Below are 16,429 nucleotides of genomic sequence, written 5' to 3'. Positions count from 1 at the left end.
ACAGAACCAAACAGAACCACACAGAACCAAACAGAACCAAACAGAACCACACAGAACCAAACAGAACCAAACAGAACCAGACAGAACCAGATGTAGACCTGGTGGTCCGTCTTTAGCCCAGGCTGTGTGGAGCCCCCTGCTGGCCTGGAGGCCTAATGCAGCAGCTGTGTTTGCTTATCCCTCTGGCCGGCTCTGCCTCTGCTTACATTGTGCTTGTTGAAGCCAGACGTTGCCTGTGTGAGGCTGACCTTGCTGTGACCTTGCTGTGACCTTTCTGCTGCCAGTGATCAGTGAGGATGAAGATGAGGATGACGAGCTGCAGGCCGTGCAGAAGGAGCTGGAGGAGCTGCAGGCCAGGAAGGAGGAGCTGGAGCGAGGCGGGGTCACCTTCACGGCCAGCGCCGACGGAGGCACGTTTCCTCTACCGCCCCCTGCTGGCCGCACTACAACTCACACAGCTCACCTCTGACCTCTGACCTCTTCAGGTTGCACGGCACAGCGGCCGTCCTACAAGGAGACGCCGCGCGGAGGAATCTACATGCTGCCGCCGCCGCCGGGCAGAGAGGGAGCCGCTGCAGACGGAGCGACGGACGACGTCCTGCCAGGTGAGGAACACCTGGAATACCTGGAACACCTGGGATACCTGGAACACCTGGGATACCTGGAACACCTGGGATACCTGGGATACCTGGAGCCAACAGATGGAAATAATTATTGATCTCAAGCAGAAATTGTTTACTTGTTGACCAGCTGCTCATCCAAAGTTTAAATGTTACTAAATATAAATGTAACTGTAAATAATCTAATTATTTTCCAATGTTTCTCTGTCTGATGCTTTTATTTTGGCGGGAAGCGGAGCGGCTGGGAATGACGGCTGGACTCACCAAGTGTCCATCATGTGGCGAGCTGGTCGTCACGGAAACCCACAGCACGGTGAGCGAAAGCATGTGGCTGCTGTGCTTCCTGTGCTCCATGATGGGGTGAGTTATGATCAGTTATTACTGTAAATAATCACTATTAGATGGAGCTGCTACCTCATGTTTAATATGATGTTGAATAATTATTTTACTGTTAATATCTAATTATATTAAATATGACTGTAACTAACAAATATGCTAATATTATGAATGATGATTAGTGAATAATAATATCACTTTTATTATATTACTATTAATAATTTCCATATTAATTACTGCTGTTAATAATTACATACTGTGAATAATAATGGAGTAAATATTAATGTGAATTAATATATTTTTTAAAATAATTATTTTATTTAATATAATTTTGATTGAAATTGACCTTTTTATATATTAATGTGAATAGTTCTACATTTTTGAAAATAAATATTATTGTATTAAATATTATCTATATTAAATACTGAAGAAAATAATTATGTTTAATACAATATATAATGTGTATAACATTAAATATTGAGAATGAGTATTAATACTAAATATTGCTGTGAATAAAGATAATAAATATAATAATATGAACCTGTTGTCCTCCAGCTGTTTGGCTGGTTGTTGTCTCCTTCCGTTCCGCATGAAGCGACTCAGGAACGTTCATCACATCTGCCCTCGGTGCCGCCACCAGATCCACACCTACAAGCTGCTCTGACCAGGAACTGTTCACACCAGGAACCGTTCACATCAGGAACTGTTCACACCAGGAACTGTTCACACCAGGAACTGTTCACATCAGGAACTGTTCACACCAGGAACTGTTCACACCAGGAACTGTTCACATCAGGAACTGTTCACATCAGGAACTGTTCACATCAGGAACTGTTCACATCAGGAACTGTTCACATCACTGTTCACACACTATTCTCCTTCCCCCCAATGGAAATCTGAATAGTGTGGTGTGCATTTGTGTTTTCATCATCTTTCACCTTCTTTTTGCTGCGGTTCTTTGGAAAACAGCCAAATCTCAGTCAGATGGGATAAAACCAGGTGCATCCCCACAGCCTGATGCAGCCGCTGCTGTACTTCACACTGAGAGACAAATCCAAATGCAAACTGCTTCCGTTTGGTTTCACTCTTCAGTGAGCTCTACTTTGTGTTGGTCGCTCGGAGGACAAACGCTGCAGGCTGAGATGTGAGTAAACGGGGTGAATAGTTTCTGCGAGGCGCTGTGTTGGTCCGGCCCGATTGGACCGGGTCCAGCTGTAAATATTTCCTCTGACAGTTTGAGTGGAGCCTCTGTTTGGACACCTGCAGGAAACGACCGGCCGTCATATCTCATCATTTCATCTCCCAGGCAAATGTGGCGGTGGAACGTCCACATTACGCAACATTTACTGCAGTTTCTACTCAGTTTGCTGCCTGTTGGAGCCGAATGCTTTACTTACTGACTAAATACAGCAAACAGCTTCATTTACTGGGCATCAGAGCTGCTGGTGGTGATGCAGGTCACTGTCTGGTTAATGGATCATGTCATGTTTCAGAGTGGAAAAAAGAAGCTTTTCATTTATATTAAAATCCCCTCAGATCCTGCAGCTCTCGCTACAACACACCGTGTGAGTATTAGTGCGTGTGTGTGTGAGTGTGTGTTGGATGAGTGCAGCAGGAATGCAAAGCAGGATGAGAGGAAACAGAAACTTTCTGCTTTCAGAAACGGCCGAAGGAAACATGGAGCTGCGACCAGACGGCAGAGTTCAGCTGCTCTGAACGTTTTCTGGTCATAAAGTTTCAAAAATTAACTGCATTAATTTGGGTCATTTAGAAAAAATAAGAGAAAAAATGAATGTATTATTCAAGGCTATATCTTCACCAAGTTACTCGTTCATTTATAAAGGTCAGTTGCTAAAGATTTATTTACTATTTGGTGGCAAATTTAGTTTGAAGCTAAATAAGTTCATCAACAAAATATTTAGCTTCAAACTAAATATTTACTTTTAAAGTCATTAGTTTTCACACTAGACATTCAGCTCCAAAATTAATATTGAGATTCAAATTAAATATTTAGTTAACAAGCTAAATATTGATTTAGCAAGTTAAATATTTAGCTTCCAACAAATTAAAGCACAATTCTCAGTTTACACTCCAGATATTTACCTCTAAAGTTTAGTTCCAAACTAAACATTTAATTTGAAACTAAATACTTCATGTTACCTTTTTATAATAGTTTATCTGACCTAAAACAAAGTTTGAATCGTTTCAAAGCAAATATAAACATTTATTAACATGAATGCTTTATCAGCATCGGAAATTATTTGTTTTAGCTAATTAGCTACATCAGAACTAGCTACACATTTAGCTTCGAGCTAAATATTTATCATCGAAACTATGGCTGAATAATGAACCATTATTATTTCAGTACAGACAGAACTAATTATTGGTGTTAATTTTTGACTGTATAACTTTTCAAACGGCCTAATCATAACCCACAAATGGACCAGACGGGAAAAGAACCGAACCTTGGGACCGGATCTGTCTGACTGCGTGGAAACTGGGAATCAGGACGTCGCAGTGGTTTCAGGGCCAGCAGCACTCAGTCAGATTTAAATGTTGTGGTCAGACATTAGAAAAGCTGTGGAGAGTCAAATGAAGCTAAAGCTCTGTGAACAAAACACCGGAGAGAAGAGCGGCTCGAGTTTCAAACCAATCTGAGGATTTACTCCCCTGCAGATCAGGCTGGGTTTCTGTTTACTTCTATTTCACAGATATTAAACTGTGGTTTCATTTTAATGTAGAGATGATGAGTAAACATTTCCTGAGTCAGACAGCAGGGCAATGGAAGGGCCTCCACACCACTAGGGGGCCCCCAAGAGCACCAAGCTAGCATGATTAGTCATTAATTATTCATAGATACATTTATGACGTACATTAATTTTATTCATACATATTTCACCCATCTTCCCACAGAATGATGCTGCCACCACCATGTCAAACCTGCTTCCATAATTTCAGATTTACTCGAGCAGATTACTAAAAGCAAGAAAATTTCTTAAATTGCAAAAGAAAAAAAATGCTAAATGATTTATTTACTTTAAAATATGTATATATAACTTGTTTCTTTACGCAGTGATGTTTGTGTTTCTAACCTTTACTGACATGGTGGTGCTGAACAGAACCAGTCGGGTCCATTTCTCCCAGTCAAAAACACCAGGATGACTTGGACAAAGGGAAACTGGGTTTATACTGGGTTTATACTGGTCAGACAGGTTAAACTGGGAGCATCATGGACTGAGCTCTAAACTCCACCATGTTTGTGGAGCTGATTTCTGTTTTCCATGTTGGAAAATGATCGTTACCAAAACGGTGTTTTACTTTCACCTCAAACCGAAACGGATGAAACTTCAACCTGGGATCAGAATCATAAACACACTCACAGTACACTCACTTTTATTAGCACATAAAAGCATACTGTACTCATATATACACATCTCTCTTAGAGTATTTACAAAATAACGAGCCCATGGATGGTACACATGTATAAAAATATGCATTACATCTATAGAAATATGTACACAATGTGCAAAACGTATGGCATTCCAACAGGAGGCGTGGCATGGGGCAGTGGAGGTCAAGATGGCCGACATCAGCTGATCCGCTCAGATGTGAAACTGCATTTCTGCCTCAGAAGGAGGCAGGAAGTGACAGAGCAGCTGTTATTGCTTTGAGTCGTCCTCGCCTGCTGCGGATCGCCTGGTCCACAGGAAGTCAACTGGGTGTCCAAACTTATGGCGCGGGGGCCAAAAATGTCTCCAGGTGTCACAAACCTTTTAGTGTTTAAACAAAAACTCTTTCATGTTTTTGTTTTTGCCTGAATCTGAACATGACATATTTCAAGCAAGTGACAAATTATTGTAGATTTAAAACATAAAAAGTTTTTGCAGTTTGCCAGATTAAGAAAAAAATCGTATCCAAATTTTTTCAGGTTGATCTTGTTTTTCTACATTTTTTGTCTTTATGGCTCACTCTTGCTTTATTTTGAAAAGTCTACAATTTAGTGACAGTGATTGTACAAATTAGATTTAAAGCAAAAACTTGTGTTGCACTTTTTCCATTTTAATATCTTATATTGTCTGTGTGTTTTTGAAACTTTGTTTTAAATTGGTTTAAAATCTGGACTAAAGGTCAGAGGTCAGTAGGCCCCCGAGCCGCACTTTGGACACCCTGAAGTAAACAGCAGAAAGATAAACAGGAAGTCCTCAGAGTCATCCAACAAATCAGAGGAGAGAAAGAAGAAAACAGCTGCTCGATGAGTTTGGAATAAAACCACAGCAAGGTGATGAAGAGCAGGAAACCGACCAATCAGGTTAGAGCAGACGGTTGCCCTCTAGTGTTTGTCTACAGAACTGCAGGAAAAACCGCAACAATCAGGAAATTTACCTGCAGCTCAACATTCAGGTGAGGAAATGGAAACATGGAGTGGCTGACCCAACATGGCAACCCGGTGACGCAACATGGCAACCCGGTGGTTCTGTTAGCTGGACCCAAAACATGCAGAGAGACGACATGCAGAGGAACATGGCTGCTCCTAACAGTAACATGCTTCTCTGTCACACACACACACACACACACACACACACACACACACACACACACACACACACACACACACACGCAAAAGTATTCAAACTACTTCAGCTGTCACAGTACAACCACTAACTACAGTAGTTTGTTCACAGGATCATTTGTTTGCTAAAACGATAAAATTAGTTGATATGTTTTCTAATAAATTTCTTAGCAACAGATTAAAAATGTCAAGCTTAGTTTTTTTAGCTGGTGGAACATTTGAATTTTCCTAAAGAGTAGCATAAAAACATCATGTGCAAAGTTTCCTGTTATTTTTCCATCAAGCATTCGACTAAAAACCAACAGAGTGGAAACGAGTCGTCTCCCCTCTGCTTCCTGTCTGTGCTGCTTTTTGGAGCTTCTCTTTCCACATCCTCAGGATCTACAGATTATGGATCTGGTCAGCTGGTCTGATCAATTTGTCCTGCAGGATCAAACCTGGATGGACTCATGATAACAGGCTTCCAGCCGTTTGGAGCAGGCCGACTCCGGCCGGCGCTCAGACCGACGGGTTGGATGGACTCCATCTTGGAGAAGTTGCCGGTTTCGGTCCGGCTGGGCAGCTTTCCATCCGAGTCTGAACTGGGTCCCCGTGTTCCTGGGTGGTTTGTGAAACCCTCGTCTGGAGCTTCATGCCGCCGTGTCGTCCTTCTGGCCAACCACAGATGAACTCTGACCTCTGCCTGTCGCTGCCTCGTGTCTGAATGGTTTTCCTGTCGTTTGTCTGTTTAGTTCATTACTTTTAGAAACAGTGGAGTAATTATTACTTTAGACCAACATTTAGTTTTATCAGAACAAGATTAGTCTACAAATTATGGACTTATTCTTATTAAATACGGGGAAAAAATGCAGTTTTATACTTTTATCTTTTTGTCTTTCTTTTGGTTTGTTGTTTTATTTTCTATTTCCTCTAATTCATATAAAACACGTTGAACTGCTTGTTGCTGTTTGAATTAAATGAAGATTCTTCAGGATTTTCCTGTTGGATCAGGATAAAAAAATGTTTTTCCTTCACATTTAAGAACAAAAAAAATTATTTTGCTTTAGATTGTAAAATATTTACAGAAATGCTTGATAGAAAAACAACTGATCATGTAGTTTGTTTTTTATGCTTCCCTCATAATTATTTTATTTTTCCACAAGAAAAATAAAAATAGTTTAAAGTTGAGAGAAAAAGATTCAGAAACCTTTGATGTGCTGTAATGATCCGAGTTCAGACCTCATTCATGTGGCGACACGGCGGTGGCAGCATCATGCCTCTGAGCTCTGGATCAGGTCTGATCTGGAAAACTTTTACATCTAGAACTTTGATCCCAGAGGAACCGACTGCAGCTGCAGGGGTGTGAATACTTTGGCAGGAAATCACCTTACAGGCCACCGTAGCTTTGACTTTCTATTGGTCGTCTCGCAATTAAGTTAACCGGGTCACCAGAACCTGCAGCACCAGAACCTTCTCAGTCTCTGGTTCTCATCAGGAGGATGCCGTTTTCGGGTCGGCGTCTTTAGAACTACATTCAGTTGGAGAGCGGACCGCTGTGTCTCCATGGCAACCAGGCGGCGGCCGATATGCCGTGTTCACATTGGTTTGTTCTGAGGGGAAGCGGCTCCTCTTTAGTGCATAGTTCTGATCCAGACGGACGAGACGGGCGGTTCTGATGGGACCAAACTGAACCGGACTGGGTCAGCAGAACCCAGAAGAACCTGGTGGCTCCGTCCGGGTCCAAACCGTATTTACAGTAACCTTCCTCCTCGACTTCATTCGGTTCCAGTGGAATCCTGACTTCAGGAATCAGAAGCCCGTTTGGGTCGGCGGTTCTGGTCGGGTCAGTCGAAGTGCAGCTGCATGTCGTGCGGCTCCAGGAACTCGGCAGGGAACCCGGCGGGCCCCGGGGTGGAGGGGCCGTCCAGCCACTCCATACCGTCCAGGTTTGGGTCGAACAGCGCCAGGCCCAGCGCCGACCCGGCCGGGTCCGAGAAGGACAGGTCCGTGGTATCCATGGGAACGAACGGGTCGGCCAGCTGGCCCCGCAGCTCCTCCATCAAGCCCTGGGTCCGTGGGTCCGACGCCGGCGCCGTCTCTGCCAGCGTCCGCTCCAAGAAGGCCTCCAGCTGGCCGTCCAGAACCGGCGGGCACAGCTGGACCTGAGGCGGCGAGCGGGACAGCGCCGAGCCGACAGGAAGCGTAGTGATGCTCGCCGTCACCGGGTGAGTCTTAGTCAGAGCGCCGGCGGCGTCCTGAGGCAGGAAGGGAGGGATTTCTGAGAGGAGGAGAAGAAGAAAGTCAACATGGAGATTATCACAACAATAATCAGATTATCACAACAATAATCAGATTATTAAAACCTTGTCTCCTCTCATAAAAGTGTATTTTTGATGAGTTTGTGGCCCCGCCTCTCGCCGGGTCGTTACCCAGAGGCCCCAGCCTCCTGACCCCACTGAGGGACGACGGTGTTAGAAAACGGATGGATGCAGTTTTATGTCTCATAAACTGAAAGTCTGTCATTTTAATAAATTTGATCTCATAATGCAAAAGTTTCCTGTTTTATTAATTTTTACTGTAACGTGAAATTTTCTCATTATAAACAAATAATTTACCTGAATTTATGTCCAACTTCAGCTTCTAAACACCTTCATACCATCCAGTTTAAAGTTATGATTTTAACTCATGAAGTGTTTGGGCTCACCTCCGCTCTCCACCAGGATGTCAAACAAATCATCCATGTGCTGGCTGGTTGCCGTGGGAACCTGAGAAAAAAAACCCAAACATTTATTCATCCACCAGACTGGAATAAACTGATATTTGCTCCAAAACCGGAACCAAGGAAATGGACCCAGAGAGGTCAGAACCGTTCAGTCGCACCAAGTCTGGGTTCCTGTGCAGCAAAACTTTTCGGCTGGAACAACGGAAAACATGACGATGAAATAAAATAAATAAATGTGCTAAATGTGAAGAAGGCATCTCTGTTTGCCTTCCTCTGACCTGAGCCTGGTGGGCCGGGGGCCCCCGCCGGCCCCCTCTGAGGGCCGCCCCTGGATAAAATGTAGCAAAGCCTAAAATCTGGAGAATCCAGATGAGCCGTTGTCATGGTGACCAGCGGCCACTCAACTTCATGCTCAGCTACCCAGTGTTCACCGAGCAGAATCGGACCGGATCGGGTTCTGGGGGGACCGGATCATCACCAGCCGGGTCTCTGGGTCCGTTACAAAACTCCTAGTTTCAGATAACTGCCGTCCTTCCAAAGCGGGTCGGGTCAGCTTCAGAACCGGGTCGGACCTCACCTGGCCGGCGGCCTGCAGGCTGCGGCTCTGCTTCACGGCGTCTTCGTAGCGGGGGGGCTCCCTGGGCGGCTGCAGGACGAAGGTCTGCTGTGGGGGGAGAGGCAGAGGAAGGCCGGGCCGGGTCAGAACCAGAACCAGCAGCGGCTCAGACCCAGCAGCAGGTCAGCGGGTCGGTACCTTGCTCAATGGGCCGTTGGACGCCTGGTGGTTGGGGGACGTGTGGGGAGACGCTCTGCTCTCTGGGGAACGCTGCAGGAAGCGCTGAGGGCTGGACTCGCTCCGGTTCTGGTTCCCCAGAGCGGCCGGGCTGCTGCACAGCGTCAGAGTCTGGAGGAGAAGGTTCCATCAGAGACTGGTTCTGGTTCCATCATGGTTCTACTGGGCCGGAGCGGCTCAGACTGACCTGCAGCAGCGGCGCCTGCTGATTGGCTGAGACCTCCATGTTGGCGCTCTGCAGCTGAGGAAGAGGATTCTGGACCAGACCCGGACCGGAGGATGGCGCCGAGAGGACCGGCTGACAAACACAGGAGGTAACTTTACACAGAACCAGAACCAGAACTCCTCCACATCTAGTGACTTTACATCAGGCCTGCACAGCAAATCAATAAATATATTTATCACAATAAACACGCGATCAATACCAACAGATAATACTCCTGATAGAATGTTCAATAATTTCACTGATCCAGAACCACACAGCATTCTGGGAGATGTATGCAGAGTCAGTCTCTAATGCTAGCTAAGCTAGCGCCAACCAACTCGCTCGCTCTCTGGTTGCCTAGCAACACCCTGCTGGGTGACTGGGCAGCAGTTTCAGGTTTCCCCACTTTGTCTCCTAAATGTCAGGCGACCAGTTTGGCTGCATTTCAGATAATTAAAGGGAACCACAATTATTTATAAAAATATCCTTATTGGGAAATATTTATCTTAGATGTAAAAACCTCATACTGTAGGTTATTTAGTTTTTATACATTTTAATAAAATATTGTCACATGAAAGTCGCCACGTTGTTCACGCTGCAATGCATTCTGGGTAAATGACAGTGATGAGTAACGTTATTAAGCCTTTTTACTCTGAACTGGAGCAGAGTGAGGCCGACACCCATCCAGGTCAGACCCAGCAAACAGTCCGAGTGGTTAGCGCTCCCCTTGTGCAGCTTTGGTTTCTGAGATATTAGAAATTATTTTTTAGGTCATCCAGAGGTCACCATCCCCCATTTTGCTCCAAATCAGACCAGAGAGGCTCCTTCCTTAGTGCTCTGTTACTGCAGGTTTGTGCCGTTAAAACTAGGCAGCAAAGCTGTTTTCAAGTTGGATGTTGGATATTCGCGCTGCGCGGATTGAAAGAGAAGAATTTAAAAACATGACGCGTGTCCTTGGAGCGGCTTAAGGCCGCTAACACGCTACAGCGTTCCTACCTGCAGACTGATGGCGCCGCCGCTGTTCGGTAGCGACACCGGGACGAAGATCTGGGTGGTGGTCTGGCCCGCTGCGGTCAGCAGCGTCTGCGGCTGACCCAGGACTCCGGCAGGGTGGCTGATGAAGAACTGCTGCAGGCCGGGGGCCGCGGGCTGGCCCTGGGGGGCCGGCGTGGGGCCGGCCCGGTTCTGGATCTGAGCGATGATCTGGGTTTGGGTCTGGAGCTGCAGCGGCTTCCCGGCCGACACCGTCACGTCCTCCAGCTTCACCACCTGGGGGCTCAGGACGGCGGCGCCGGAGGAGCAGCTAGGCAGAACCGGGCCCTCCATCTTCACGGCGCCGGAGCTCAGAACCGGGTCGGCCTGGCCTCTCTTCTCCACCTCCAGCTGCATCTTGAGCTCCTCCACCAGCCGCTGCTCCCGCTCCAGCTTCCTCATCAGATCCTCGATCTGCCGCTGCTTCTCATGCAGTCGCCGGTCCCGCTCCTCCGGCTGGGGCGAACCGGAACCAGAACCTGGCTGGGCTTCGGCCTCAGACATGCTGACGTCCGGCTGCAGAGCGGCCGGGTCCGAGGGGATGGGTGAGTTAGGCGGGGTGGAGCACATCCTCTCTGGCGCCGCCTGCTGGACTGGAAGAACGACAGCAGGCGCGGCAGAGGAAGAGACCTCCATGGGCATGGAGGAGGCGGCGGTGCATGTGGGAACGCCAGGCGGAGCCGGCAGGGAGGAGTTTTCCTGGAACGGCTTCAGCCTCTCTATCAGGTCCGTTTTGGTCCCGGAAACCGGCAGACCGCGCAGCTTCAGCTCCAGCTTCAGCTCGGCCACCTGGAAACAGCAGGAGGGAGAGAAGGCCTGAAAACGTCGCAGCAGCTCAACTCGTCCGCTGGTCCCTGGTCAGGCCAGCCGTTACTGACATCAAATGTTATACGGCTGGTTTGTTCAGATCCGCCTAAAACTAATGAACTTTGTCAACTTCAACCAAACAGAAATAAAAACCAAAACTGAAACCATAAATAAAGTGGATTACAATGTTTATTAATCATCAGAATGAACATTTTGGAGCTCATTTTAATTTATCATGGGATTAAATGATTGTTTATTGCGACAGATTAAGCGGAGCTGAAATGTGAAGAAAATAATCCACAGAATAAAATCTGATGGTTTACTTGTGAGGTTTTCCTCTTTGAACTTCTAAACTATGAATTAGTTTTTTAATGTGCTAACTTAGATTAGTTAATTACAGTTTATACACCTTAAAAAGATTTTATTGCTTACAGGAACCTTTGTTTTCATACGTTTCTGGTACGCCCATAAATCTGACGCACAGCTACATCTGCTAACAGCAGCGATGGAAGCTGCTTCTCTGCTCCATCTGGGGTTAATTTCTGACCGATTGGACAATCAATAAGAGCTTTGTAGTGTTTATGTTGTGCTAAGAGCAGGTAGCTTAGCACTGAAGCTTTGCTAGCCTAAAATAGCATTTGGATGCTAACATGTAGCAGCTAATGCTAATGTTAGCGTCCACAGTCCAGAACAATCTCTGATGTTCAGATCCGATATTTATTCAGTAATTTAGCAGAAAAAAATGGTTTGAATTGAAAACGTTTATTTTGTCTCTAATTTTTGACCAAAATGAACTGGATTAAAGGTGTTGACTGATTCCCAACATTATTTTAATCTAAACCATCCCATAATATCTCTGGCTGAATGCTTGTTCATTCATCATTTGCTTCACAGTTCAGCTCCACTTTGTTGACATTTTGTGTCTCTAATGTCAGTAAATCTGGTAAAAACTAGAAGAGGGATGAATATTCCTGCAGGTGTGTGGATACCTTCATCTCGTCCAGGTTGGCTGGCAGGACTCCTGGCTTGCGATTGGCCAGCAGGTTGTTGGGTCGCGGCGGAGCGGGCGGCGCCAAGGGTTGCGGGGGGGCGGTGGGCAGAGACACTACGATGGAGGCGGGCAGGGCGCCGACGCCGCTGCTCTGACTCTCCGCCACCGGCCTGCAAGAGATTATTTATTATTTCTGATCCAAATCACTGGATCAGAAAAGTACGAAGAAAGAAGGCCATGTCAACATTACGACAACTAGCTCTGCTCCAGGGGTTTCACATTTCAGTCAGGTTTAATTAAAATATTATTATTGTTACAACAGCAGAAAACAGGAAGTAGGTTAGCTATGCTAGCTTGACTTTGATAACTTGTGTTTTGGTTCAGCTAGCACTAAAACACACACACACACACACACACACACACACACACACACACACACACAGGTGTTGGTTTATGAATACGACATCCATCCATATGCGTTACTGGACTGAACAGAACCGGTTAGCCGCTAAAGCTAGCAACGCACACTTGCAGCCATTACCACGCATCAAATCAGCAAATATTAAATGTTGCTGAAGGTGCTAGTCTTCACTTTTTCACAGAAACGACAGACGAACACGGACTGAAACATTTATATTCATTTCTAATCCAATTTCTGTAAAATGTGTTTTGTTCCTGTATGTAAACAACATCAGACCAAACAGGAACGAAATCCTTTGAATTATAAGACAGAAAGTAAAATTTATTTACAGAGACAAAAACAGCCTGAACACAGTGGTGGTTGATTGATTAGCTATTGAATCAATCAAATTAAACTTGATTGAATCAGAGAGACGGTGTGTCTGTGTGTGTGTGTGTGTGTGTGTGTGCGTGCGCGTTTGTTTGTAATATCTTCTGGGGACAATTTTCCTGACATATACTACGTTGTGGGGACCAATCGCCCCTCGTGGGGACCGGAGCCTGGTCCCCACGAGGGGAAACCCTGTTTTTGGGTCAGAGGTCAGAGTTAGGGCTAAGGTATGAATTGAGTTTTGGTTGGTTAGGGTTAGGAAAAGGGTAAAGGTCAGGTTTAGGCTGTAGAAATGAATGGAAGTCAATGGAAAGTCCCCACAAAGATAGCAATGCAAACATGTGTGTCTCTGTGTCTGTGTGTGTCTCTCTGTGTGTGTCTCTCTGTGTGTGTGTGTCTCTGTGTGTGTGGTCCCCTACTTGAGCGACGCCGGCAGGATGGTCTGGTAGTTGTAGTGCTGCTGCTGCTGCTGCTGCTGACTGAGGATCTGCAGCTGCAGGAAGAGCTGCTGCTGCTGCAGCAGGCGGGCGTAGGACGAGTCCATGGGCGGCTCGCCGGCATCCTGCTTCTGGTCCGGCGGGACGTACTGGTGGTACTTCAGCTTCTTCACGCGCGACTTGGCCTCTTTGCCCTTCTTGCTGCGGCTCTTCTCAGACAGACTTTTCTGTTGGCTTTGCTGGAATTTAATCAGAAAAGAAACTGAATAAACTGACCTGCATCAGGCTTCACACAAAACATTCCTAAAGCGTTAAAAATAATAAATATAAAGATAATAATAATGATAATATACTGTTGCAGGAAGTACAATAACAATGTTATATAATAGAAAGTCAAACAGCAAACACAGCAGCCTATCGCCATGACGACGCTGTGCTGCTCCATCACATACAATCCTGTAAAAACAGACTGAAGTTTATGATTCACTGTAAAACACAAAACTACACCAGGTATGTGTCTAGTTTCTAATGCAAACATATTCATACACTGACAATATAACTAATCTAAGTAACTTTTCAGCTTTTTAGAGTCAATACTTAATATTGATTTTTAAAAAGTATTAGTTTCATTGACAGATTATTCCCTTGATACAGGTGAAATAATTTTTTAACAATATTCTAACAATGACTGACTGAAAATAACCTTCTGTATCTTACTGAAAAGTTACTTGTAAGTTTTGTCTTATTTTTAGTGTAATAAGATATTTTCATTAGAAACTAGACAAAAATACCTGGTAGGGTTTTGTGTTTTCACAGTGAGCTCATCATAAGTCATATTTGACATTTTACAGTGATCTGATTGGCTGTCCTCACTCCAGGTGCGCTTGTTTTGCTTCAGGGGAGGCGGAGCGTCGTTCTCACCTTGACCAGAGTCGGCCCCGGTTTGGAAGGCGCGGCGGTGGGCGGGGCATGCTGGACAGGTGGACAGGTGAGAGGCTGCTCATTGGCTGAGGCCGGCTTTGGGAAGTCTGCGCCTGGAAGAGGCTGAAGCAGCAGAAAAAGAGTTGAAATAAACATGAGAGTAAATCCTCCTGAAACCAGCAGGGGGCGCTCCATCTCTGACCTGCAGCATGGCGATGGCAGGCAGTACTGCGGGCGCCGGGCCTGTCGGCGGGGTTTCCGGGACTCTGCTCTCTCCAGGTGAGGGGGCGGAGCCCTGAGACTCCTGGCTGGCCGGTTGCTCTGGAGACACGGCGTCGTAGCAACCGTCCTCCTCCAGAACCTTGGGGTAGTTGACCTGGCCCACTGCGGGTCAGCAGAGCCGTCAGTTTGGGCCGCGCCCGGCGAGGCGTCCCGGCGGCGGCGGCTCACCTATGATGGCCTCCTTGAGGCTGGACGCCACCGGCAGGATGTTCTTCTCCACCAGCTCCATGGGGCCGGGCCGCTGGGCGATCTTCTCGTTCAGGTTGTCGGCCAGCCGCGCACGCTTCAGCTTCATCTGGGTCGCCTGCAGCGACGGCTCCGCCCCCGTCTCTGCAGGGGGAGGAGCCAAAACGTCACGCACTCAGAAAAACAGCAACGGCAACGCATCACACGGCTTCAAAGATGGAGGACAGCAGCACCTTGCAGGATGTGCATCCGGACCAGCTCGGCGCGCTCCGGCCGGCTGCGGATCTTATGCTTCAGGAAGTTCTCCGTCTGAAAACAAGCCAGGATGTCAGCAAACGACTCATCTGGTTAATCAATCACTGGAATAATAATCAACTAATTTAGTAATCGAGTTTTAACTGGAGCTGAAAAGGCTGAAAGAACAAATGAACTAATGTTTTCTTCATCTGTAAATCTGTTCTACCAGAACTCCTGAAGTTCAGTTTCAGCTTCAAGTTCTGGAAAATCTATCAATCACCTTTAGCCATTCAATTATTAATCAATAATAATCTCCAGATCAGTTCAGCTGCAGGCGAATCCTTCGCTTCAAACTTTATTACATTTTAGGCAAGAAATGTTTTTGATTCTAATAAAGGAATCGATTTATTATTTACATCTTTTAATCCATTTCTAATATTTTATAAAAAGACTCAAGTGGTTAAATGTCTCTGTGCCCCATGAATCATCACTATAATTGATTACTAACAATACATAATATTAGACAAACTTATGAGCTCAGCTTTAATAAATTAGTAAAATCTCAAATAAAAGATGCAGATCTTCTGCTGTTATGGACAGAAATAACTTCAGATTAATACTATTATCAATAATGATCAATAATTTATCTCCATCCGTTTCAGGCATGAAAAGAAAAGTAGAATTCCCCTAAAGAGATTTTATTATCTCTGGTTTAATAACACAAAATGTTTCTGATGCTTTCTATCAGTGGCGGCCATATTGGATAATGAACTCAGAGTTTCCATGGTTTCCCTTCAGAGCAGAAATCTGAAGCGCGTTCAGCCTGAAGGAGGCGCTGTGGAGTTTTCTCACCCTGGCTCGCTCCAGGCTGCGGATCTGGCCGTGGAACGCTGCTGGGCTCTTCAGAGCTGCGACACAAACACAGAGTTCAGTTCTCCTCGTCTTCCTGCGGCGGCCGACTTGGAAGACGTTTACCGACTCGGACCTGAGCGGGCGGCGGCCTGCGGAGCCGCCACCACGCCCCCGGCGGCGTTACTCACGCGGCATGATGCCCTGGTCCACCAGCTGCTCCCGGGTCCGCCGCTGCTGCAGCCGCAGCTGCAGGACTGCAGGGAGAGCAGAGACGCGTCATGAAGCAGCAACCACAGAGCGACACGGGCGACGGGACGAAAGCAAACGGTAACCATGGAAACGCATCACCTCCGGCCAGCTCTGACCTCACCTTACCAGAGGTCCGTGAATCAGCCGAGAGCCGCTTAGAAAGCGCGACCCGGGGGCCGTCTGCGGCCCTGAATCAGAACCCGATCATCTAAACTTGGTTTGGAGGTTCAGGCAGAAAACACAGATTTAAAATCAATGTTTCAAAGAAAACAAAAACAGACAACATCCACCTTATTCCTGGAGGTTTACTGGGGAAACGATTATGTGTCTTACTTCCTGTGCCCACCGGAAGTAGCAGTATTTCACTGTAATTTGTAGGATTTTTTGCTAATCTATATTCATAATAGAAGTTACATCTCC

General features: G+C 46.1%; 2 protein-coding genes across 3 annotated transcripts; one reads left to right on the top strand and one right to left on the bottom strand.

Annotated features, from left to right (window-relative positions):
- The first annotated feature begins 80 nt into the window (after positions 1–80).
- On the top strand, positions 81–2,500 carry LOC106965122 (lipopolysaccharide-induced tumor necrosis factor-alpha factor homolog). The gene is made up of 3 exons (XM_015061030.1): positions 81–605; positions 854–980; positions 1,512–2,500. Exons 1-3 carry the CDS (start codon positions 539–541, stop codon positions 1,618–1,620), a joined length of 303 nt encoding a protein of 100 aa, XP_014916516.1. The 5' UTR covers positions 81–538; the 3' UTR covers positions 1,621–2,500.
- Positions 2,501–6,925: 4,425 nt separating this feature from the next.
- LOC106965120 (MKL/myocardin-like protein 2) lies at positions 6,926–16,169 on the bottom strand. Of its 2 annotated transcripts, none has more exons than XM_015061026.1 (14): positions 15,949–16,169; positions 15,761–15,816; positions 14,905–14,980; positions 14,654–14,815; positions 14,406–14,587; positions 14,204–14,326; positions 13,265–13,521; positions 12,054–12,225; positions 10,222–11,046; positions 9,208–9,318; positions 8,982–9,131; positions 8,805–8,891; positions 8,210–8,270; positions 6,926–7,783 (listed from the first exon to the last, which is right to left on the bottom strand). In XM_015061026.1, the coding sequence occupies exons 1-14, from the start codon at positions 15,953–15,955 to the stop codon at positions 7,350–7,352; spliced, it is 2,703 nt and encodes a 900-aa protein (XP_014916512.1). In that variant the 5' UTR covers positions 15,956–16,169; the 3' UTR covers positions 6,926–7,349. The 2 variants fall into 2 exon arrangements, with proteins under 2 accessions (XP_014916512.1, XP_014916513.1); XM_015061027.1 differs by having other exon boundaries at positions 8,805–8,888.
- Positions 16,170–16,429: the final 260 nt, after the last annotated feature.

Source organism: Poecilia latipinna, unplaced genomic scaffold, assembly GCF_001443285.1.
Source record: "Poecilia latipinna isolate Pla-1442-1.1 unplaced genomic scaffold, P_latipinna-1.0 Scaffold1769, whole genome shotgun sequence".
Classification (NCBI taxonomy): Eukaryota; Metazoa; Chordata; class Actinopteri; order Cyprinodontiformes; family Poeciliidae; genus Poecilia; species Poecilia latipinna.
This window is presented reverse-complemented; position numbering and strand designations above follow the sequence as displayed.

Coding starts and splice junctions, on each gene's coding strand:
- LOC106965122 (XM_015061030.1), top strand. CDS start 539: ATGCTGCCGCCGCCGCCGGGCAGAGAGGGAGCCGCTGCAGACGGAGCG. Junction 606..853: donor GACGGACGACGTCCTGCCAG/GTGAGGAACACC, acceptor TTTGGCGGGAAG/CGGAGCGGCTGGGAATGACG. Junction 981..1,511: donor TTCCTGTGCTCCATGATGGG/GTGAGTTATGAT, acceptor GTTGTCCTCCAG/CTGTTTGGCTGGTTGTTGTC.
- LOC106965120 (XM_015061026.1), bottom strand. Junction 13,522..14,203: donor CGGGGCCGACTCTGGTCAAG/GTGAGAACGACG, acceptor ATTAAATTCCAG/CAAAGCCAACAGAAAAGTCT. Junction 8,271..8,804: donor GCCTGCAGGCCGCCGGCCAG/GTGAGGTCCGAC, acceptor TTTTTTTCTCAG/GTTCCCACGGCAACCAGCCA.